Source organism: Canis aureus, chromosome 20, assembly GCF_053574225.1.
Source record: "Canis aureus isolate CA01 chromosome 20, VMU_Caureus_v.1.0, whole genome shotgun sequence".
In the NCBI taxonomy this organism is placed as follows: Eukaryota; Metazoa; Chordata; class Mammalia; order Carnivora; family Canidae; genus Canis; species Canis aureus.
Window position 1 is genome coordinate 6,587,539 of NC_135630.1, and position 25,134 is coordinate 6,612,672.

Genomic DNA, 25,134 nt, shown 5'->3' on the forward strand with positions numbered 1-25,134 from the left:
AATATAATTTTCAAAATGATGGATTTGGTCTAATTGATAGCACAATGGCCCTTTACCCCAGGCCTTTATTCCTGGTTGTGTCCTGAGAAGCCAATGTGTATTTATCTGCAACTTTATTATAATACTTCCCAAAAATTCAAGATGCTTTCTGGATTTAATTTTTGTGAGATGATCTTTAGAAAGCAGAGCTGAATAACAAAGCTCCTTTGTTAAAACAACAAAGACTACGGCTGTGGATTAGTGAAATTGGAGACCAAATCATTATTTCAAACCGAATTTGATTGTCACTATCTCTTTAAACAACATTGAGCAGACATTTAAAGATTTATTATACATTTTAATTCAGGTGGTAACTTGATTTAAAACCACATTGATTTTTTTTTTCTAATTCGTTCTTGGTCATATATATCAGGCTAAATATTAAAATGAATTTGAAACTATTTGAGGTTGTCTGCATAGGGTATTAAATTCCTGGAGGAGCTTTCTTTCCCCCATGCTGATTTTCATCATTTTACTGTTACTTTCATTCCCCACCCCCCTTGAGCTTTAGCTTTCTAGAATTATTATTTATTCTTTTCACCATACACCCTGATCATTAACCAATTAAAACTTTGTCAGGCAGAGAAGCAAGAGACTCTATGGATAATGATGAGGTTGGAAACTCTTGTACAACTTGTTGGCTCATATTGGAAGAGGAGTATCATGTCAAATTATCCTTACGTGCTCATGAATAATGTTCTAATAAGGATGGATGGAGAGATGAGCTTAACGGGTAGTTCTAATGGAAGAAATAATAATAATATCCACCTTGGTAAAACATGCTCATGCCTTGACAAGATGCTGTCTGCTCTTGCTGCTAAATTAGATGCATCTTAAGTTAGCAGATCCTATTGTTATCTACTGTTTTACAGAATAAACTAGAAGAGAAAGTATACACCTTTCAGGATTTATTTTTTAATAAATTTATTTTTATTGGTGTTCAATTTGTCAACATACAGAATAACACCCAGTGCTCACCCCGTCAAGTGCCCACCTCAGTGCCCACCACCCAGTCACCCCCACCCCCCACCCACTTCCCCTTCCCCCACCCCTAGTTCGTTTAGAAGTCCCTCACATGACCATAAAATAATTGCATAGAGAATACCCATTTAACTTAGAGTGTATGGCATATTAACTGGGTGGATTAACCTTGAAAATAAGAGTGAGATAGGCAGGAAGGAATTTGCAGTTTCTACCTGTCTTTAATTCTTAGCTTTATACTGAGCTCTGAAGTAACTAAGATGTTTGCTGTTGCTATTTCCTAAATGCAGGATTTCAGCGTGGGATATAGGCCTTTAGTGTGAAGATACATTAAGCCAGGAATCATCATCAGTGACATTTAGACACGAAAATTTGGAAGATTAAACAACTGAAAGTTGATCATGGAAATCAAAGAGGAAGGAGCATCAGAAGAAGGCCAGCACTTTCTTCCCACACCCCAGGCAAATGATACTGGGGACTTCCAGTTCACAAGTAAGTATGTGTTCCTCTCTCTGTAACTCTCTGAAAATGCAAATTAGGTCGAGTAAACACACATGTATGTGTAATCACAGAAACAAAGGGCATGAAATTAACTTTGGTTTGCACTATCTATTTTGTTATAGTGAGTTTACGGTGTGCTTCTCACCTTTTATCTTGAGTGAGATAGACAGTAGTCTATGAAGTGGTTAAATATCAAATAGATTCAAAGTTCTTAAATATGTAATAAGACACTAATACTTTTTAGGTACACCTTCTATTTAGCATTTATATAATCTCATGTGGAATTATCTTTTTGAACATGGAAATGTTCTCTTTAAAATCAAAAGCATGTAAGGTGAAAGCACTAGGGCACAACAGCTACCATAGACCTGTAAATTGCCACTTCTATACGTGAGAGCACCGAGTCACATGAATAGAGCAAGCACGGAGAGCTGCCGAGATTTGCGTTCGGGCATTAGAATTGGTTTTTATGGGGGACATCTGGGTGGCTCAGTGACTTAAAGGTCTGCTTTCCGCTCAGGTCATGATCACCGGCCCTGGATCCAGCCCTGCATGGAGCCTGCGTCTCCCTCTTCTGTGTCACTTCCTCTCTCTGTGTCTCTCATGAATAGATAAACGGAATCTTCAAAAAAAAAAAAAAAAAAAAAAAAACCCTCTCAAGTTTAGGTCTTATTGTTTAGTGTGAATTGTGTCTTTTCTTTCCAGAAGATTCCTGTTGGCAATTTTTTTTTCTTCTTTTTTTTTTCTTTTTCTTTTTCTTTTTCTTTTTCTATTTTTTCTTTTTTTTTTCTTCTTTTTCTTTTTTCTTCTTTTTCTTTTTTTCTTTTTTTTTTCTTCTGGCAATTTTTTTAATACTGTCAGACATAATGCCAAACTTTTCCTTTAATTTACATTATAAAAATAATCTTTAGAAAACAGTATTAGTTGGATGAGTTTTCTAAGAAATTTGGTTGTCAAAGCTTACAGAAGTTGTTAATAACTTAAAAAAAATCTACACTTTTTGAAATGAACAGAGATCTACCTAATGATTATCACTCTCATCTCTCCTGGGAAGTCTAAAATTTTTAACCATGGTAATGTTAAATGTCAGCAGGAGAAAAAAATAAATGGTTACCATGCAAAAAATGTTCACCCTGTAAATAGATGATTTTATGCAACGAGGTGCTTCTAACAACAAGGTAGTAGTAAATTTAAATTGAATAAAGTAAATGTACCAGTAGAAATAAACCAGAGAATGATTTTGGTCACTTCTAACGTTTATCATCAAATGGCTTACTTTCACATTAATTTTAGTTTTGCTTCTTTGGCCACCCATGAATTATAATAAGTGGCATCCAGGTCCTAGTGCACTTTTGTTTGGGAAGCCCCCGAGCTCTGGTATCCGTGGTATCACGTTGCTCCGCGTTATCACTTGCCACAGCCTAACCTTGCCACCTTCTAACTACCACATGTTCCCATGTCCTTACCTTTGGTCTCAGACCTGCCCTCCACTCCAACTCATTTAGCCACGTTATTAGATTTCTTAAAAATCAAGAAAAAAACATATAGAAAGAAGAATTATCAGAATTATCAGAAGAATTTTGTGAGTTATCAACAACTTGACGGAATAACCACCACCATAATGTCCTTCATCACCTTACTAGAGATGGCTCTTTAATTAATAATTTACTATTTACAACAGGCTGCAGTGGTTTGAGAAAAAAATCTATATAAGAGAGTACTTTTGTGAGGTCCTCTTTTTTTTAGGATTTTGCCTCTGTCTACATGCATCTAAAAGAAACTAACAATTGAAAAATATGTCTTAAATTTGTCAAAGCTGAAAAAAAAAAAACAATTCTTTTCGGTTTCTTTATAGCCAGAGAGTTAAATAGATCTGTCAAAACTTTAGTCACAGTTAGTTCTGCTACAAATATTATGTCCTCCCTTCTTTTCGGTTTCTTTATAGCCAGAGAGTTAAATAGATCCGTCAAAACTTTAGTCACAGTTCTGCTACAAATATTATGTCCTCTGCTACAAATATTATGTCCCACCTGCTTATAAGTCTGGACAATTAACCGAGTGAATTCTTTATGCCAAATAATATATTTATGCATTCTGGTCAGGGTGAAACATAGCAGTATGTGTTGACATATTTTTGGTACTGAGTTACATATCCTTAATCTGAAATCTTACTCATTATTTTTAGGTATTCAGAAGACTCCAAATGAACCACAGTTGGAATTCATCCTCGGTAAGGAATTCCATCTTATTTGTACTGATAAATATAGTAGTAATTTGGATACATAGTTTGCATCTTAGGTGGCTTATATCCTTATATCATTGCTTCTATCGTTGTATAATTTAAAAACTTTTATGAATATTGTTCTATAAGAAACTTTCATTCATTAGGGTATAACTTTGAGCTCAGTGGCAGGATGTGTAAAATAGAGGAGATTAAGGGTACACTTATTATGATGAGCACTGAGAAATGATATAACATTGTTGAGTCATTATATTGTGTACTGTAAATACTACAGCCCTGTGTTCATTATACTTCAGTTTGAAAAAAACAAAACAAAACTGAGAGAAAAAAAAATCATTCTATGTGGTGTTACTTTCCCCAATTTGTAAGTAAAGACTCTGAGCCCTCAACCAGCAGCTGACTGCAAACCTGGTGCCCAGGACCTGACCCAGTGCCTGGGCTCCGCGGCTAATGGGCATTTCTCGACATCCCCGTGCCGTCTGCTCCTTGAGCTGAGCCCTGGACTCGTGTAGGTTTTCCTTTTTGCCACTTAAAAAGTTTCCAGCTTCTTTTCAACGTCACACACTCAAAAATCCCCTTTCTCTTCCATCTTGATTTTCAGGACAGATCCTTAGTATTTGAGAATTTAGCTATAATTCTAAACTTTGACTTGCTTAAGGAACTTTAAAGATCCGTTGCGTGTAGAGATTTATAGCTTTGTCCGAGGCTGAACGAAAACGTGTGCTCTGGGGCTAATTACTGCTGAGCTAGTGAGTGGCACCTGCTTTGTGTCTGAATTTGGTGTGACTGCAACATGTCATTAGGAAATTAGCTGCAAGATGGTATGGAAAGAGGGCAAAAATAAGGTTCCTGTGAACCATTTAGAGACTTTTTTTCTTCTTAGTGTTCTAAAATGTTTTGAAAGCTCACCAATATCTTCACATTTTACTTGCAATGAGGTTTCATAGAATCATATATATAGGTATTCAATTTCATATACAGAGACCAGATACTTAAGTCTTTAAATATTGATATACGTTTTATAAAGTTATGGGCAGGGGTAGCCTGAGTGGCCCAGTGGTTTAGCGCCGCTTTCAGCCCAGGGTGTGACCCCGGGGTCCCGGGATCGAGTCCCATTCGGGCTCCCTGCGTGGAGCCTGCTGCTCCCTCTGCCTGTGTCTCTGCCTTTCTCTCTCTCTCTCTCTCTCTCTCTCTGTCTCTCATGAATAAATAAATAAAATATTTTTTAAAAAGTTATGGGCAAATTGAAATATATACATTTACTACCTATAGTAGTTTTCAGTGGTTTGAAGTTTCAATTATACCATAAATATACATTTCCATTTTATAACAAAATAGATGACAAATTTATAGTCTTTGCTCAAAATATTACATTTTGAAGTGTAACTTACTGAGATAATAACTATATATACTTTTTTGTTTTGTTGGTTTCTTCTAAGAGTTTATTTTTAGAGCAGTTTTAGGTTCCCAGCAAAACTGAACAGAAAGTACAGAGATTTCCCATATACCCTCTGGCCCCATAAATGCATAGCTTCCCCATTTTCTGTATCCCCTGTCAGACTGGTACATTTGTTACAGTTAATGATGACATATCGTCGCTCTAAGTCCATAGTTTACATTTGGGTTCATTCTTGGTGTTGTGCATTATATGGATTTGGGTAATGTATAATGACATATATTCATCATTAAAATATCATGCAGAGTATCTTCATTGTCCTAAAAATCCTGTGTGCTTGGCCTATTCATTCCTCTCTCTCCTAATCCTTGGGAACTACTGATACTATTTTACGGTCTCCCTAGTTTTGTCTTTTCCAGAATGCCATATAGTTAGAATCATACAATATGTAACTCTCTGAGATTCGTTTATTTCAGTTACATGCATTTAAGTTTCCTCTATGTCTTTTCATGGCTTGATAGCTCTGTTTTTTTTTTAGCATTGATTAATATTCCAGTGTTTGGATATAGCAGAGTTTATTTGTCCACTCACCTCCTAAAGGATATCTTGGTTACTTCCAAATTTGGGCAATTATGGATAAAGCTGTGTGCAAGTTTTTGCATAGACATACATTTTCAACATCTTTAGGTAAATACCAGGGAGCACATTGTTATATGGTAAGAGTATTCTTAGTTTTGGTAAGAAATTGCTAAACTGTCTTACACCATTATTGTGTGTTCCCACCAGCAATGCATGAGAGTTCTTGTTATTTTACATCCCCATCAGCACTTAGTGTTGTCAATGTTCTAGATTTGGGTATAATTCATTTTTAAACATTTTATTTTTGTTACAAGTATAGCTAAAAGGTGCTGTAAGTTAAGGATCCAAGATTTTTTTATTTGCCCAGGTATTGAGAAACAGAAATGTGAAAACTCAAGCAACTTCTGTGTTAACACCAAAAAAGCTGTACTTTTTTTTTTTTTTTTTCTAGAGAGTTCTCAGATGGTAGCAGATACAGAAAGAACTTGTTTCAGAAAGGGAGTGAGTAGCAAAAGAAGCCTTGGTGCCTCTTGACTCACTGTAACTTGCTACTTGAGCCTTTATCTATTCATCTTTCACTTTTAAGAGAATTTTTTTTTTTTACTTTTTTTACTAGGATTTCAAAGAATGAATACTTGTTGGAGTAACTTGATCTATTTCAAAACACAGATAAGGCCTTATTTGCATCCTGGAGAACAAGGTAAAATGTGAAGGAGGCAGAGACAATTGGAGGAAAGGCTGTTAGTCGAACATGGAGGCCAACTTTCAAGAGACAGGGTGCCTGGGCCAAATACGTATCTTCTTTTTCAGATAAAATTATCCATCTTGTTCAAAGACCTAGCTACATTTTTTGTTTTGAAAGCCCAGTCAAATTCAGTAGCAGTGCTGTTGTCACTTACATTTCTGGCTTTGAATCATAGATCTAAGAGATGAGCAGCTGTGAGAATTTATTCATAATAATATCCCTCCCATAAAAAAACACATCAATTTTCTTTTCTCATATTTATTCAAAAAAACCACCAGAATTCTTAACAACAGATAATTTTATCTTATCATGTGGCAAAAAAATGCCTTACAAGTAAACAAAGTTATTTAGATTCTCTGGAAATCGTGCTGTTGATCCTGGAAGATATATTCCCCAAACTGTTTGTTATGCTTCTGAGAACTTTAAAATCCTCAATTGTCGTATTTCTTGAGGAAAAAAAAAAAAAAAAAACCTTTTTAAGACTTCTTTTTCAAGAACATTACAATTAAATCTATGTAGGTTCCACCATTATATTTCTGGTACTTTTTTGAGTTTTCTTAATCCCACAAATTATTTAAGACCTCACCTGCTATCTAGTTAACTTCATAACTAATAATGAGAGAATACTAGTTTCCTAAATATTTTATCATTATTATAAAAGCATATTTATTTAATCAAAAATGCAAAGCATCTTAATATAAAAAAATATTCGAAAAAAGAATGAAACAAAGTAGGAGGCTTCTTTTCCACCTAAGTTTTCAACTAAATTTTTGATATTTGATTCCTGATTCTTTGCCTAAATATTCAAATAAATTGAGAATTTCAATGGACTTGCTTTTAAAGAGATACCCTAATTTTCTCATATTGCTTTGTATAAGTTACTTTCCATTGAGGATTTGCTTCTATCTTGTTGTATGTCATTGTGAAATCACTCTATCTGAAGTGATGGCTGAAGTTGCTCTGCTACACCCTTATTCGAGTAACTGAGGTAGGAGATAGTCAGTTGAGCAAGCTAATTGGTTAAAAATGTCTTGATAGGACAAGTTCAGCATTTATCTGAATAACAAGTGAGTATCTCAGGTCCATTGTCAGCCATATTTCTAGCAGTTTACTGAATTTAAATTATGTAACTCACTCTTACATCTGCAACTCTGTTTTCACATTTTTCCTTTGTTTCATTTAAATGTGTTGCTACCCTTTTTATGTATGAGATATAATACATATATTATTTTTATGTATTTACCCTTTTTTATGAGATATAATTGAAAACCCAAGAGAACACAGATTTTTCTTACAGTTTAATAAAATTATTTCTGTTTTAACAAACTCAGCATTTAAGAAGAGAAATCATGGGACACCTGGGTGGCTCGATCGATTAAGCATCTAACTCTTGATTTCAGCTCAGGTCATGATCTCAGGGTCCAGGGATAGAACGCTGCTTAGGGGCTCTTGCTCAGTGGAGAATCCGCTTGTCTTCCTCTCTGCCCCTCCCACTTCTCTCTCTATCTCTCTCTCAAATAAATAAATAAATCTTTAAAAAAAAGAAGAGAGGTCATTTCCTAAAGCTGGGTGCATTTCTTTTGACGCTATTGAGGAAAATATATAGAGAAAACTAATCTTGGCAAAGATAGAACTTTCTATAGACTATTTAAGTTTATCCTCTCAATTATGCTTATAATATTTACTTTTATATATATCCATTTATTTTTTTTATTTTTTTAAATAATAAATTTATTTTTTATTGGTGTTCAATTTGCCAACATACAGAATAACACCCAGTGCTTATCCATTTACTAACTCCAAAGTCAACAGAATCCTTATGAGTATGTTTTCACATTTTATGTGGATACTACATATCATATATCCAAATCCAAATAGGCATTAATGTATATTAAGACAGAAAGGAGAGACGACATGTGTGACGTGCGTGTGTGTGTCCGTGCGCGTGTTGTCCTTGTGTTCTTTCTCTGACGCTGTGAGGTTATATTCTTAAAGTAATTTTTACCTTGATGGCTGATACCTAATGGAAGCCAATGACCAGATAGAGGGTACATTGAAAGACATATTTCAGGCATGTCAGAAGCCTCCGTGTCAATTATGACAGGAAAGTAAAGACATGGATGCTGGAGCGAAATCTCTAACAATTTGAATCATTCTTTCATACAAATTATATTGGGAGCATAGAAAACTTGTAAGTAAATAATTTCAGGTGGTGTTAAGTTCTACGTAGGTAGTAAACAGAACAACCATATAGAACCTGCTTAGGGAACAGGTAATTGACTTGGGGGGACGGAGGGTATTTGAGATATAGAGGTCAACGAAGGCCTCGGTGTATCCAAAGGGCCTTAGGATGTGGATACTTAATTTGCAGCGTCCATACCAAACATAAGACTCAGGTGACTTTCTAAGCAGGAGGGCCTAGTTATAGTAAATATTTAGGTAGCAGGGAATAGGGTCATAAGAATGGGACTCCTGGAGTTCAAAGGTAATGAGTTGGGCTGCTGGTTTGATCAGGGTTGAAACCAAGTTAGGAGTGTATCTGGTCTTGTAGTAAAAAAAAGCTTCAGAGGCAATGGCAAACTAGTGAGGGACCGCTTGCCGGAGGGCTGGAATGCCAAGGTCAGAGCAGGACAATTGTGGGATAGAAGAGATATTGATCTAGTGAGATCCAGGCCCCAAGGCTTCTTCTAGTCTCCCTTGCTCCCTACCTGCAGGGTAATAGGATCAGGCCTGGTGCTTGGACACTGCCAAGCCTCTAGTGAGCAAGAATTAGAGAGAAGAGGGTTCAAAGCCAAGAGATTGTTAAATTCCTTGCCTTTAACCATTGCAATAATCCATATATAAATTTATGGGAAAAATTTTTCCAGAGACTTATTCCTCTTGAAAGAAAAATGTATCAACTCCTCCCCTATACATTTTATTAGTACACAAAATAAGACTAATCTGAGGCTCAATTTATTTAACAAACCCTTACTTCATTTTTCAGTTTTCTTTAAAATTGACAAGTCTATAGCAACTGCTATAATTTTCATAGTAAGATAATGAAAATTATCATAGATAAAGATCAACAATGGGTAATGGAGAAATACATCTGTTATCCCTGCGATATGGCCATATATCATCATACATTTTCAGACATAGTTAATGCTCTTTATTTCCATTTTTTTATAAGATTTTATTTATTTATTTGACAGAAAAGAGAGAGGACACCAGCCAGGGGAGCTGCAGGCCCAGGGCAGAGGGGAAAAGCAGGCTCCTCGCTGAGCAGGACCCAGGGGTCATGACCTGAGCCAAGAGCAGGTGCTTAACCAACTGAGCCACCCAGGCACCCCTCCTTATTTCCATTTTATTATTTCACTTCTTGATTTTTCTCCTAATACCTCAAATTCAGAATGGATGAAGGAAAGCGTAGGCCACTATATTTTATTCTCAAGAGTCAATCAGCATGTGTGGTTTAATTTTTACAGTCTTAAGTGGAATACTGTACAGCCATAAGAATCATCGGTCAGAAGGATATTTTATCAAACAATGGAATGTGGAAATTGTCAGAGCAGAATAACAAACTGCATGTACGGCATGACCCTTATTTAACTCTTTGTATGTGCAAAAGAATAAGATTGGATGAATAAGTATGAGTATCTTTAATTGTAGTTATGACAAGTGTTATATCTTCCAAAATCTCTGCAATGTGCCCGTATTAATGTCACAATCAGGTGTTGTAATTTTTAAAAATAAATAACCTGAATAAGTGGAACAAGGAAAGGGGCATAGCTGAAGGAGTAAAATTCTGCTCTTTACCTTCAATTAGCTCATTGTATAGAGAGGTCAAACTAAGACTTCTTAAATCATTTAAAGACCTTTAAAAGCCAAGCTATTTTTACAATCTCTGAGAATATAAGAGACTGTGCAAAGGATCAAAATGGTATAGGAAGGAGTAGTCAAAAAAAGCTTCCTAGGGAAGACTAACTAAAGTTAATTTTTTTTTTTAAGATTTCATTTATTTATTCATGAGAGACACACACAGAGAGAGAGGCAGAGACCCAGGCAGAGGGAGAAGCAGGCTCCCTGCAGGGAGCCCCACGTGGGACTCAATCCCGGGACCCCGGGGTCATGCCCTGGGCTAAAGGTGGTGTTAAACCGCTGAGTCACCCAGGCTGCCCAATTTTTGAAGTAAGAAAATAGGATTAAGGAGGAATCACATTCTAGACCAGGAAAGCAGCATAAGCAGACACTTGTTACTTGAAACAAGATAAAGACTTCAGATCCAGAAATCACACATGCAAGAGGCATGTGCTAAATACTTATTCATTGTCACAGCAAGCTACGTATAGAAGGGCCAGCCATTTTGTCTTCCTAGAAGAGAAAATGGAAAATGTGCTCTCAGACTTGATTCTTGATTCATCTACTTCTTGGTCTTTTAGATTAGTGATCTATCTATCTATCTATCTATCTATCTATCTATCTATCTATCTATCATCTATCTATCAGTAATTCCAAGTGTTTTATAAGAAACTAACTTCACATTCATTCTGTAAGCCATGCCAGTTCGTGCCATAAATAGGCAAATTGAAATTTACCACGTAAGGAGACTATTTTTTTCTACAGAAAAACAAATAATAGTTTTGTAGATACACAACCCACCATACACCTATTTTTGGTAAATAATGTGTAGCATCTTAGAATTCGGTAATTAAAATGCAATTTTGTCACAACATTATGTTATGGCTTAATGACAAGATGTCCTTAGAGAGGTAAATTCAGATATTAGAGTGGCTTTCAAAAAAGGAGAGCTTATCCTATTTGATTATCAAGCCTTTGTCCAGGAGGGTGTCGATTCGAAATACTTTGTTCTTCTATTGGATCATACATTAGGTTATGTGTACTAATTTTGGCTTTTGTATAAAGACATATTCTAATAGCCCGGTTAGAAAAAGCAAGCAAGCAAACAAACAAACAACAAAGAACAGAAAGTCATGTAAATTATGTGATCAGTTTTTTGTGTTCCAAATTTGAAATGTGCATTAAAATGTGCTCAGACTGACAAGCTACACAGAAACAGTCTCATCTATTTATAGGCGCAGCTTTTATAGCTTGCTAGGGCCTTCATTAACCTGCATGTCAGGTCCATTCATACTTTATGAATTGCTATAAATCAGGAATGGTTTTTTATGTTTCTCTAAAAGAAAAAAGTCTTAGGAGGCCAAACTTACCAATTCTCTCCTATGTTCACACTTCTACTTTCCTCCTGGCCTGTGTTCTATAAATGATTATAAAGCTCTGACTTCTTCAAACGTCCAGTGGGAAAATGGAGTTTAGTCTATCTTCTTTAGTATTTTTCCCCAATACATGGTATGTAGCTCCAGCTAAAGGGAGTACCAAGCACAGAGGTACATTTTTGTATTTCATCTATTGATAAAAAATATTACTTCCTATAAGTTGTGATACCATCTTCAAGCACCAATAGAAGCATCCAGTAAGAATTAGATCAGGCCTATACTTGTCCTATTTTGTTGCTTCATCGTACGTAGATTGCCATTCTCTTGATTCTTACGGTGTGATGCTTCCCTTACAGAACATGACTTTCCACGGAACAGTAATTGGCAGGGTATCTTCTAAAGACAAGGCGTTATGCAGAGGGCTGGGATCACAGTAAGAGCCCAGAAGTAGCTACCATTTTTTGAGAATCTGTGATACGTGAGGTATTACGAAAGGGTGCTAACCTCTGTACAAACAGAATGCCGTGTCTTCCCAACTCCACAAGATGATAACACTAAAAAAAAAAACCAAAAAAACAAAAAAACCCAAAGATGATAACACTAAAAATACACATTTATCAAGTGCTTGCTTGTTTACCATACGTTGTTCTCCACAATTTACATAAGTTAATTAATTTAATTTTCACAATTTAGTTATGAGATAATTGTTCTATTATTGGCCATTTTTGTTTTATGGGAAAGGAAACAGACATGAACAGATCAAATGATGAGCCCAAGATTTGAACCCAGGAGTCTGAGTACAGAGTATGCTCTCCCATATAATCTTCATTTGAGAGATTAAAAAAAAAAAATCTAAAATTCCCAATAGTCAATTTTTCATAGATCTTATGGAAGTTTGCATACAGAAGAATCTTCCCTTTCTTTAAGCTGTCTTAAATTAGCCATCAGTTACCCAGCCATACTTTTGAGAAGATATTTTCAGAACAACCACTTACCAACAACCCAACAAAAACAATGGACAATGAATAGGAGTACGTTTGCATTTCAGGCTCAACTCTGGGTCTACTTGAGTGGGGAGGCAATATATTTCCCTGGTTAAGAAATGGGGTGAAAAGCCAACTGTGAACATCTGATTACTGCCTAGCCCCTTGACCTAAGGAAAATCGCACAGTGTCTCTGAATCTGCTTTCTTCTCTGTGAAATGGGAAGGGTATCAGTATCTACCTTACCTTTCCTTCTGGCCTGTGTTCTATAAATGATTATAAAGTTCTGACTTTTTCAAACGTCCAGTGGGAAAATGGAAGAGTTTAGGATTAGGAGTTTCTGGTTAGGATTAGGTAAGTTAATGTACATAAAGCGCCTACACTAGTGCCTGACATAAACTTCATGATTGGTCAAGCTTTATTATTTTGAATATGACCTTGGGTGAGTAGCCAACAAACACTTCCTGGAGCAGGAGGTCTTAATACCGTATTTTTGGGGAATACTTGCTATCACTTACTGAACTCCTTCTAAGTGCCAGGTATTAGGCTTCGTCCTTTTCATTTTTTATCTCTGCTTCTCCAACTGAGCCGTAAGGTGCTTGTCACTATTCACGTTTCACAGATGAATTCAGTCGCTTGCCCAAGGGGATGAGGCTAGGCGGTGGAGGAGTATAGATTTTTAACTCCAAAGGCCATGTTCTTCGTGGTTGATTGCTAAAAGCGCAGGAATGGGAAAGAGGACCATAGAAGGTTATCTAAGACCCGCATTATGTTTTTGTACCGCTGAAATAATTAGACATGTATCTGAAAGACGAGAAAATGAACCAATTAGAGCTTCTTAATAGGTTTGTTGTGTGGATGGTGGTTTCTAGAGTCTAAAGATTTAATGTGGCCTGTCCTCATTGGCAGTGGTCTACATTCTAGTTCGATGCCCTTTGGGAAGTTGAGATAAGGGACATCACTCATAGAGGAGAAATATATGAGAAATAAAACTTCTCTTCCCACTTCCCGTACCGTTTAATTGAGTCATGTTGTGATAAAGTCTATCTATTCTTCTTGTCACATTTCTTTCCGAGTAATCTACTCAGGAGCTTCAATTAAAGGAGGACTTTGACCAGGTCCAACCTCATAGGCTGACACTGATCGTTCACATCGGTTCGGCAAATTATTTATTAAATTAGAGGGTTTGTTAGAACTGTTACTTTCTGCCTTCTTCATTTGTGTCGTTTATCCATGATCAACATGCCCCACCTAGTTTATTGCCCTTTCTGTGTGATTTACCTAATTGCCTTCTTCCCTCCATTGTCTAATTACTGAGAGCGGCTGGTCCCTGGAACAGGTCTACCTTGGCAGCACCTGTTGCGGCTTATGGGTAATTGGGGTAGCAGGCTACCTAGGGGCTTTGCTCACTGGGTGGTTTTGCTTTGCATAAAGACCAAAGCCATGGAGGTTGTACGGGGAGCAAGATTCCCTGATGCTGCTATCCATCCGTGTGACTGAACTGTCCCAGTCAGCTTTCTTGCGGAGCAGATGGCATCCAAGGGTATCCTAGGCCACCTGGGAACCATGCCACGGGGAAGAGAAGAGACCTAGTAGAGCTGAAGGCAGGATTAAAGGAAAGTCCCATCATAGTTCCACGGTACTAAACAGTCTTTTCCCAAATGATTCTTTCTTGAGCTTTGACCTTTCGCAGTCGGCAAAGGTGATGCTGTGCCCACTTCACCGCGGGAGAAGGCAACTCCTAGAGGAGTTAAGTGACTTGTCTGTGCTCTTACACCAGGTGTGGGAAAGCCCAAAGCTTTTCAAATATTCATCCACTCTTTCTTCTATTCCCTCTACTTTACCAAGGACAAGAGATCGTTCTTGGCTGTTTTCTATAGTGGTAGGTCTCAAAAGTCAGCTTAAGAAAGGGGGGGAAAAAGGGTATTCCTAAGTCAAAACTTGTCCCAGTTCAGAATATCAGTTTTATCCCCACACAAAATTTAAATTAGAAATTAACATTTTGGGCAGCCCGGGTGGCGCAGCGGTTTAGCGCCGCCTGCAGCCAAGGGCGTGATCCTGGAGACCCTGGATCGAGTCCCACGGCTGGCTCTCTGCGTGGAGCCTGCTTCTCCCTTTGCCTGTGTCTCTGCCTCTCTCTCTGTCTGCATCTCTATGAATAAATAAATAAAATCTAAAAAAGAAAAGAAATTAAAATGTTTTAATTAAATTTAAATTTAATTCTAACTCTAGCAATTTCAAAGTCCATGGCTTTAAATAACGTTTATGGGCCTTTGTTTCTGAAATGTGTGACTCTTGCCCTCACTTTTCCGTGGAGCTCCCAGCTCCCATTTTCAACTGGCTGATAAATATCTCCATTGCTCATCTAGGAGGTATTTCAAACCTAAGGTAGTTAAAACCTGATTTCTAAATTCCCATTCCTGCATCTCCCAAAATGTTGCTCCTGTATGATGCCTATCTCCATAAAAAGCATCAGCCTCCATTCAGCTATGCCAACCCACAAACTCTCTTTCTTGATTCTTCTTTTTCCCTAACCTCGCATTAAGTCCATCATCAAGTCCTAAAGGTTCTGTGTTGAAAATATGTTCTGAGTTGGATCAGCTCTCTCCTTTGCCACTGCCGTTGTTCAATTCTAAGCAGCTCTCAGTTCTCCCTGGAGCCGGTTTAGGGGAAGCCGACGTCTGCTCTTGCTGCTGCAAGTCCCCTCCCAATAGAGGAACCGGAGTAATCCTTTCAGATGATCAATGTGGTTTCTTCACTTCCCTAGATAAAATCCTCCAATGGCTTCCATTTCACTTAGAATAAAATTGAAATACCCAGCACATTCTATCAGGCTCTTGAAGAGCAGGCCTTTCGCACCATACTTATGCTAACCTTCTAGCTCATTCTGCATCAACTTTGGTCTTCTTTTTTATTCTCAAGCAAGCCGGACGTTTGGGTCTTTGTGTTGGTTGTTCTCACTAAGCTGGATCCTTGGTATGTTTTAGTTCACGGCTCAAATGTCGCCTCATCAGGGAAGCTTTCCCTGATCCACCCTCCCTCCCAACACTCAATTTAACACCCTTTTAAAAATTCTCACTAAATTATTATTATTATTATTATTATTATTTAAAGATTTTATTTATTTATCCATGAGAGACAGAGAGAGAGGGAGGCAGAGATACAGGCAGAGGGAGAAGCAGGCTCCATGCAGGGAGCCCGACGTGGGACTCGATCCCAGGACCCCAGGACTGAAGTCAGGCGCTAAACCGCTGAGCTACCCAGGGATCCCTAAATTATTATTTTAAACTTCATGTCCCACGAGAGTGTAAGATCCATAAAATAGGGAACTTCTTTTCTTACTGCTGTGAAGCTGTCACCAAGAATCATGCTGGGTACATTCGATAAATATCCATGAACTGAATGCATGCATGAATGCCATTGCTTTTTTTTGTCTCGCGTTTCTTCGTGAAATAAATGTATATATTTACGTACATTTATTTATTTATTTTTTAAAAGATTTATTTTTATTTATTTATGGTAGACAGAGAGAGAGAGAGAGAGAGAGAAAGAGAGGCAGAGGGAGAAGCAGGCTTCATGCTGGGAGCCTGACGTGGGACTCGATCCCGGGACTCCAGGATCGCGCCCTGGGCCAAAGGCAGGTGCAAAACCGCTGAGCCACCCAGGGATCCCTATTTAGGTACATTTAGATTGAAATGTTTTGTAATTATTACCGACACAATTGTCTGTAAAAAGCAACTCATTTAAAAATTCTCAATAAATACAATTTTTTAACTATTGATCTTTTGTTATTACCAAGTGATATATTAGGAGGGATAGAGCCCTACTGCCCTTGGAGTTCTTCTAGAAAGAACTGACAGAGAAAGAATCAGTCATCGGTTGAATTGAACAATGGCTTTCTATGACTAGACTGTAGAGCTGTGATTGCTTACCTTCGTAGAATTTTTTTTTAAAGATTTTATTTATTTGTTCATGGAAGACACAGAGGGAGACACAGAGAGAGGCAGAGACACAGGCAGAGGGAGAAGCAGGCTCCATGCAGGGAGCCCGACGCGGCACTCAATCCCGGGACCCCAGAGGTCACGCCCGGAGCCGAAGGCAGACGCTCAACCGCTGAGCTACCCAAGTGTCCCATCTTTGTAGAATTTTATGCCCCAGAGAAGTTCACCCCAAGGGCAGTGTCTGACAGCTGGGCTGTGCTGCCATCCTGCGAGCATCTGAATCCTGATCCTGCCTCCGGCTACCTGCGTGACTCTATGCAACTCATTTTTATTGGAGGGATGGGGGGGGGCTTGCAGATTAACCAGGGGTAGTGTACTTAAGCACTAAGCTAGATGTGTAAGTGATCACTTGATGGTATCATTCTAATTATCGTCCTGGGTTAATCCCTCACCCTAGCTGAAACTCTGGCTCTTTACGTGTAAGTCGTGGATTATAATTCTTATTTCACGGGGTGTTTGAGCAAATATATGTGAAAGTGAGAAGTGTATTGTGAATACATTGTTAGGAACTCAGTCTTGTTGTTCGTGTATCAGATCTTCACAAACACTCGGTGAGGAGACCTAGACCATCCCCATTCCCAGATGAGCACATGGAGATCCCGTAACGGCCCCGGTCACCCGGTCAGGGCTGGGATCGATGATCAGGATCCCGAGGGGGTGGTGAGAACTACCGGGAGACCTTCAGACAAAGGTCTTATCCTCTCCAGTGCACCCCACGTCCAGGCCAGTGGAGAAGGCGGCTGTTCCTTAATCTGAGTCCTGTGACCTCCTTTCCCCTCTGGGAGGCTGGCCGGGAGCCCGGCCCGAAGGCCTCCCATCGCTAGCCGCGCTCTCCTGAGCTTTAGGTTTGAACTGCTGTCCTGGGGGTCCCAGTTTCTCTAAGAAGTATCCTCTTTGTCTCCTTCAAACTCTGATTCTCCTAGAACCACTACCTCTTTCAAATTGAGCTCCCCCTTTTTCCGCATAGCGTTGAACGCGTGGATTTTGCTCCGCATCATCAGGCCCTTCCTGGCCTCCGACTGTCCTTCCCCACGCACCCGTTTGTCTGCCTCCTCGTGCTCTGTGTCTCCCGGATTTCTAGTCATTTCTAGTGGCCTCTTATCTGTACCAATCTCGTTTCGTTTCCTGTGAGTCAACTGTCTTCTTTTTTTTTTTTAATTTTTTATTGATGGCATTTATCCCATGTTTTTTTTTTTTAATTTTTTATTGATGGAGTCAACCGTCTTCTGATGGGAGAACTGAAGGCCCGATTTTCGTTTGTCTACAGGAAAATCTCACATATCATTGACTCAAGAGATGCACGAAAGATGGGGAGTCGTACTCCTCAAGCTCTTCCAAACTGTCCTCCCCGGAAATGATGTTCTGGAGGGAGACAATAAAGCAGGAGGCTAACTACCCTCCCAGGACTGTCTATCCCCCCTCTTGTTTCCTATTCACGTAAGGCTTTGATTTAACACTTTTTATCTACTTGTAAAATATGTGGCATCAGAGGGACAGCGATTTCATTAAAAAAAAAAAAGCTATTAGTTCCACATGCAGATGCTAAGTGCAGCGCAGTTATAAAAAAACAGTATTACTGAACATCTTTAAAAAATATGACCTTAGTTGCCCGGTCTGGTCCTGACCACAGGCAGCTGAACCACATTTGTTCTTTTTATCTGCAAACGTGCCGCCTTGTACAGCGGCGTCTTCCCTCTCCAGAGCACAGCAGCCCAAGAGCTCCCGGAGCACCATCCTCCCAGGAGGAGCTCCCTTTTGCCCCCTCTCTGGATTCTTCGGGGATACTTAAGCTCAGAGCAGGTCCTGAGGGGGGGAGTTGATTTTCATAGGATCCACTCTAAGGAAGCGAATTTCATCTTTTCAGCCTTTTTTTTTTTTCCTGTTAGAACCGCAAACGTGTTTTTATTGAACACATGCAGAGAATATCCACCGTAAGATGCGGTGGTATATTTGTACGTTACTCTGTTATGGGAAAAACTACAGTATTTTATTTCGGGACTTTTTTCCCTACGATGTGAACCCGGGGTTTTTACGTGAAGGAAATCAGCTTAATTTATAACGGAACCTGCTGGGATGAAATTTAGGAGCAGTGGTGCTCAAATCTCACTGTAGCAAGAATTCTAAAGCAATGTTTCTATGACAAAATCTTTTAAATTCCCTCTTGCAAATTATTGCCTATTTCCTCAATAAGTCTCTCATCTGCTTCCTCCCTATGGCATTAGTCTCATCCTTTCCTCACGTTTTCCTTGGGTTCCGTTGTCAGCGTATTGAGAGTCCTAAAATTCTTGTTATAAGGCTAAATCGCCCTTGAACACACGGAGGGCCAGACAGAGCAGAATGACATTCCTGGGAAAAAAATTGTGTAATTTTTGCTTCGCTATTGGTTAAAAGCAAATCAATAAATAATAGGCTTTCTTTTTGAGCCACATGTTGTGATCCACAAATATGACAGACTAGAAAAAAAAAATAGGCAAAGATACAGAACTTGGTGGAACGAGGAGGCAGCAACAGGCACATTGATGTTCAGGAAATGCACTAACAGGAGTAAAGTTTAAGCCCAATGCTACCTGACACGTAGTGAGTATGCGGCACACCGGGTTTCCTACCCCCTGAAACCCATTTTCTTTGCATGCTTCACATATCACCTTAAATGAGAACGACCTCAAAACTTGTATGATATTAGCATTTTATTATTATAGTATAGGAACAAAAAATATAGCATTATTTCAGTATGTCTAAAAAATTCTTGCATTAGGACAGCTTCCTCTCTTTTGTGCATGTGTGTGCATTGATTTCTCTGGGTTTTTTCTTTTTTTTTCCTTTGGGGTTTTTAAAAATATTTTTATTCATTTGAAAGAGAGCACACAAGCAGTGGGGGAGGGGCAGAGGCAGAGGGAGGAGCAGGCTCCCCACCAGCAGGGATCCTGATGCAGGACTCGATCCCAGGACCCTGAGATCATGGCCTGAGGCAGAGGCACCCCTTGGATTCACTTCTTATCTTTCAACCTTAAACACTGAATTGCTTATTTCCCTCTGACCTTATAGAAACCCAAAATTAATGTTATTGGCTCATGTCACGTGGGAGTGCTTATCCTCCTTGAAAAGTCGGGCCTTGTATTTAAATTTGGGACCTTTTCTTTTCTTTTTTTAACTCATTGCCTTAAAAGACAATAAAACTAAAAAAGGAAAAAAGAAAGACTAATTCCAAACATTCTGATCTTGTCTATGCTAACTTTTTTACATTTTTTATTTTTCCAACAAATATTGCTTCTGTTGGCAGTTATGCATGGTTCACGTACTCTTGAGGGAGGTACGTGTTAATTAAAATCTCCCCCACAACAGTGAAGGGGGAAATGACATTTTTGTTTTATCTCTATAAGGACTTAAAAACAGCTGCTTAATTGAAGAAAGAGCTGTGGTGGGTTAAGGGAGATGCATTCCTGACCCCGGTAGTTCCAGGTTTTATAAATACGCAGTGGCGGCTTCAATGACCTCATCTTTGAGAGTGATGAGAGAAACATATGTTGGAGAGGAAATGTGAGATGACAGGAAAGAGGACACAAAGGGAAAATATGAAAATGAGAAGAATTAGAGACAGTAGGCTTGATTAGCTGAAAATAGCCCGGGATGAACAGGCATGACCAGATGTAATGCTAGACTCAGTGGATTAAAGGCTCTTAAAGATTCTACGGAGAACACTGAATGCGCATAGAAGGTTTACATCGATGGCCGTGAGTCAGCCAGGATGATACCGAGCCATCTTCTTCTAAGACACAGCCATAAGGAAATAGTTACAAGAGAATAGAGTATTCCCAACTACCTAGGAAATTCTCATTTTGTGCATCTAAATATGAAGCAGGGACTCTGCATTCTGCTATTTTACTGCACACAACGGAATCACCATGGAACGCAGTGCTCTGGGGATGAAGCGGTACTGTCGTCTGAATCCCCTCGGGGGATCAGAACTGTCAAGGTTGGCAGCCGAGGCCTCAGACAATTGCTGCCTTAGAATCCCAGGGAGAAAGGAAGAATAAAGACCAGAAAGGAAGAAGAGAGTGAAAACAGGAAGCTTTATTATATGTGTTATACTGGCAAAGCAATCAGAAAGAGGGGCTCTTCAGCTTTTTAAGTGTTATGCTATATAACACTATATATATTGCATATATTGCTTAACACTATATATATTGCTATATATATATTTTAAAAGATTTTATTTATTTATTCATGAGAGACACGGAGAGAGAGGCAGAGACACAGGCAGAGGGAGAAGTAGGCTCCATGCAGGAAGCCTGACGTGGGACTCGATCCCGAGACCGCGGATCATGCCCTGGCCCAGGGGCAGGTGCTCAGCCGCTGAGCCACCCAGACGTCCCTATTTTTTAATGTATGTTGTAAATTTGTGTGATCCGGATTTAATCACATATGGAATGGTAACTGTGAAGCCGTATAACGGAATACTGTAATTTATTGGACTGGAAACATAACCCAAATTGGCTTATCCATTGATTAGTGGCGTCTAATTTTCTGGAGGACAAGGAGAAAGATATATATGTGATATTTGTAAGAAACCTGACCAAACAATAAGAATCTGAGAAGAAGATTAAAAAAAAAAAAACTGTATTCTGGGTTACAAGAGTCTTTGCACAGCCTTGGGGAAGTGGCTGGTCCTCTTAGGCGGGGTGAGATAAGAATGGTGCTGCTGAGGGAGCTGGAGGCCAGCCGGTTGTTGTCTGAAAGCCGCTATACAACGTGGAAGGCTGTTGGCTCTTGAAGATGCCCCCATCCTCAGTGCCCCGGCCTCCTGTGCCTTTGGGCACATGGATGTATCTCTTCCATGTTCACCATGAAGAGTCCGTAGAGGGTATGAGAGGTGAGGTTTCGTCAGAGGAGAAGGCGTGCTTCCATCAGGCTACATTATGTTCTAGCTACACCAGTTATTTTTAATTGCAAGAAAAAAGACGAATTGTTAGCATTTGCAGCCTTCCTTTTTGATGAAGGAAGTATACAGAGCAGAGGAGCAGACTCTTCGTGACCCATTGGGATATCTCGGGTGTTAAGATAACGCCTCCCTGGGAGCCATCACTCTCTGGTTAAGGAACACTAACCCCCCCGGCTAAACCCCTGCTTGTAGGGTATGTGGACTATTTGCACACAGCTCATCTGCTGGCCACGCAGAAAATAAAGCTTTATGGTAGTTTTGGCTCCTCCTTTGGACGTGCCTGGTCAGAGGCAAAATTAACAAGTGTTAAGTGTACACATCTGATTTCACGGAAGGCAACCTATTTATTAATGTCACCTGTGATTTCTGAAATTAACAAATAATCCAGTAAAAGGTTTTTATTTTTTTTATTGTTTTAAATTATTTATTCATGAGAGACATAGAAAAAGAGAAAGAGAGGCAGAGACAGAAGCAGGCTCCGTGCAGGGAGCCCGACATGGGACTCGATCCCGGGTCTCCAGGGTCACGCCCTGGGCCAAAGGCGGCGCTAAGCTGCTGTGCCACCTGGGTATCCCCCAGTAAAAGGTTTTTAAACATTTGTATTTATCTATATGAAAACAAGAAGATACCCCCCCCCAAAAAAAATCACAGCTATCAATAATAAAATGCTTTTACTGAAAAACCAGAAGGTCACAAAATCAGGACCAAGAATATCAGATAGATAACATCCATTTTGTGCCAATGCATAACTATATTCATATTAATGTGAATAATATAATAATAATAATGTGCCTAGGATTCTAAATACGTTGCTTCATATGATCTTTATGATAGATCTATGAAATATGTCCTTCTATGTCCATTCCAAAGATTAAAATACAGAGACTCGAAGAGGTAATTTAACCAAAGTCACAAAACCCATTATGCTGGATCCAAGTTTCAAATATAGTGTTATCTTGAGTGGAAAAGCCCTTCCTGTGTGTTCTTTATCCTCAACTGTGTGGTTTGTCCTCCAAGTCTTTCTTTTTTTGCTAACGTAAGAACAGAAAATAGAGACGTGGACACTCTTCTCAAAGTCCCCTGCCCCCATCTCTTCTGCTTTTGGCTGTTGTTTGCTCCAGAGGAAAGAGGATGCGCTTTGTTAGATGACCCTAACACTGAACGGCAAGGAGAGAAGCGAAATGGAGTGAGGCAAGAAAAATGACCCGACTTCAATGATGAAAGGGTTCTTAAGAGAAAGAGCTGCTTGGCGTCAACCGTGAATCCACCCTGGCCCGGCGGCTCATGGCACCGCTCTCGTGAAAGCCCGTGGCAGGCGCCTGTGCTTGACTGTGCACTCCGTACCCAATGCAAGTCCCAGAACATTAGGGTTTGGCTGCTGCTGAATTTGAAGGCACCTGAGTAAATAGTTGTGTTCTGCTTCTGACGATCGTTGTCAGCACTGAATCCTCTGGCAGCAGAGTCTGGAGACAGTTTAGGCTTCCGGCCAACGTTGGCTAGAATGATGGAAAGGCTGTGTGGACTCGAGAGACTTGACATGATTTAGAAACGATGGCCAGAAAAAAAAAAAAGTAAAAAGAAATGATGGCCAGATGAAACAAAAACTGATATCTTGTAAAAACAGCATTTCTGGGTAAGGAGAATATGTAACTTAACAAGAACTGCGAAGACCCTGCCCCCTAGCTCCTGGACCCTCGTATACCAGAACTACAGGAGCGATAGGTGATCTGTGCTATCTCCCTAAGACTCCAAGTAGTAGCTTCGAGCATGTAGAGCCGAGGTCAGAAGCTTCTGGTCCTCAGGCCAAGTCTAGTCACAGACGTATGTTGTGTGGTTCTTACAACTTCAGCCTTTACGGGCGTTGGTGTTTCAAGCCCCGGACAAATCCTCCAATCAAGCCACGGTTGGGTTTCATTTCTTTGGGCAAAGGATTCGAAGAGAGGTCCCCTCTATTAACACAGTTTGCTCAGCATCTACGCCTCCCCTAAGATATTGAAGCTCCACGTATTTTTATCCTTACATTTGGAGTGAGAATTCCCTTCCGTAGAGTGAGAGCTACCTGGCTCTTGTATAGACCTGAGCGGGGGATGCTGGTTGGCATCTCGTTCAAAGCGCTGGCAATAAAAAGTGAACCCTCGTGTTGCTAGTTACTCTAGAAAAGTTAACAGAAAAAAAAAAATAGTAGCTCAAGCCTTTTTTATTTTTTTTAGTTTTTTTTTTTTAATTTTATTTATTTATGATAGTCACAGAGAGAGAGAGAGGCAGAGACACAGGCAGAGGGAGAAGCAGGCTCCATGCACCGGGAGCCCGATGTGGGATTCGATCCCGGATCTCCAGGATCGCCCCCTGGGACAAAGGCAGGCACTAAACCGCTGCGCTACCCAGGGATCCCCTTTTTTAATTTTTTTAAATACAACTTTCATATTATAGCTTCTTTAAAAAAATACTCCTTCTATATTTTTATTTTTCATCTATTCATTTATTGATGAGAGACAGAGAAAGAGAGGCAGAGACACAGGCAGAGGGAGAAGCAGGCTCCCTGCGGGGAGCCCAAGCCCAGGACCCTGGGGAACTGCCCTGAGCTAAAGGCAGATGCTTAACCACTGAGCCACCCAGGCATCCCATTTTTCTCCCTTTTCTCTAAAAAACAAAATAGTCTATTTAGTGGACATAACACATTTGAATCCCAACCTACACTCTTCTGGACTTTGGGAATACTTTTAAATAGCTCCATCTAAAACAAAACCAGTAAGGAGGCAGCAATAAAAATCATATATATATATGTATATATATATATATATATGAATGATGTCAGAGAGGCACTTATTAACTACCCATTAAATTCAAGAAACTCATAAAATGAATAAAACAACAGAAGCAAAACCCAAAGCACTCTTTTAGTCTTATGAGTTGAGGAAGGCCCTTTAGACAGAGCAGAGTTTTAGAGTTTTGTTCAGGTAATTAATGAAGGCTGAGAAGTAGTTTTCAGGCTCCTTTATAGGCTAATTCCCGTGCAGGTTAGACTTAATAGTGATCGCACGAGCAACATGTCCATGCAGTCATCCAGCCGCTCCTCATGCACCGCCCACCGGTGGGACAGCTTCAGTACATATGGATCCATGGTGCGTGTGGGCTTCACTGTACGGATCGCAATGACCCGGGTGCTGGTTGGTCTTACAAACAAATACCGGAGCTGGTGACAGCGTTGAAGGAGAAGGAGCGATCGGAATATGACTGAGCCAATAAAAAGCATCTTGCCGAGTAATGAAATGCTAAATATTGGCAAATGCTGATATTGACATTGGCGGATGTTCATAAAACGACAGGGGTAAACTTTACATAGAAAAGCCCATCAATAAAAAGGGGCTAAAGTGTTTCTTAAGTCCACCCGAGAGAGAAGTAGACAGATGAAGAAACGGAGTGTCTGGGAGTGTGCGACTTAGTGTCGCAAGACTGAAAAGCGAGGAAAGTAGGACTAGAGCCCCGGAATTCTGAATGCTCTCAGGTCTTGC

General features: G+C 39.5%; 1 protein-coding gene across 10 annotated transcripts in view; it reads left to right on the top strand.

Moving 5' to 3' along the window:
• The window catches only part of INPP4B (inositol polyphosphate-4-phosphatase type II B), a 711,205-nt gene that overhangs the window by 368,937 nt on the left and 317,134 nt on the right, over positions 1-25,134 (top strand). For all 10 annotated transcript variants that reach the window (XM_077860913.1, XM_077860916.1, XM_077860927.1 and 7 more), the window contains exons 3-4: positions 1,311-1,512; positions 3,707-3,751. In XM_077860913.1, coding sequence (XP_077717039.1) covers positions 1,422-1,512; positions 3,707-3,751 — 136 coding nt within the window. In that variant the 5' untranslated portion in view covers positions 1,311-1,421. The remainder of the gene's footprint in view (positions 1-1,310; positions 1,513-3,706; positions 3,752-25,134) is intronic.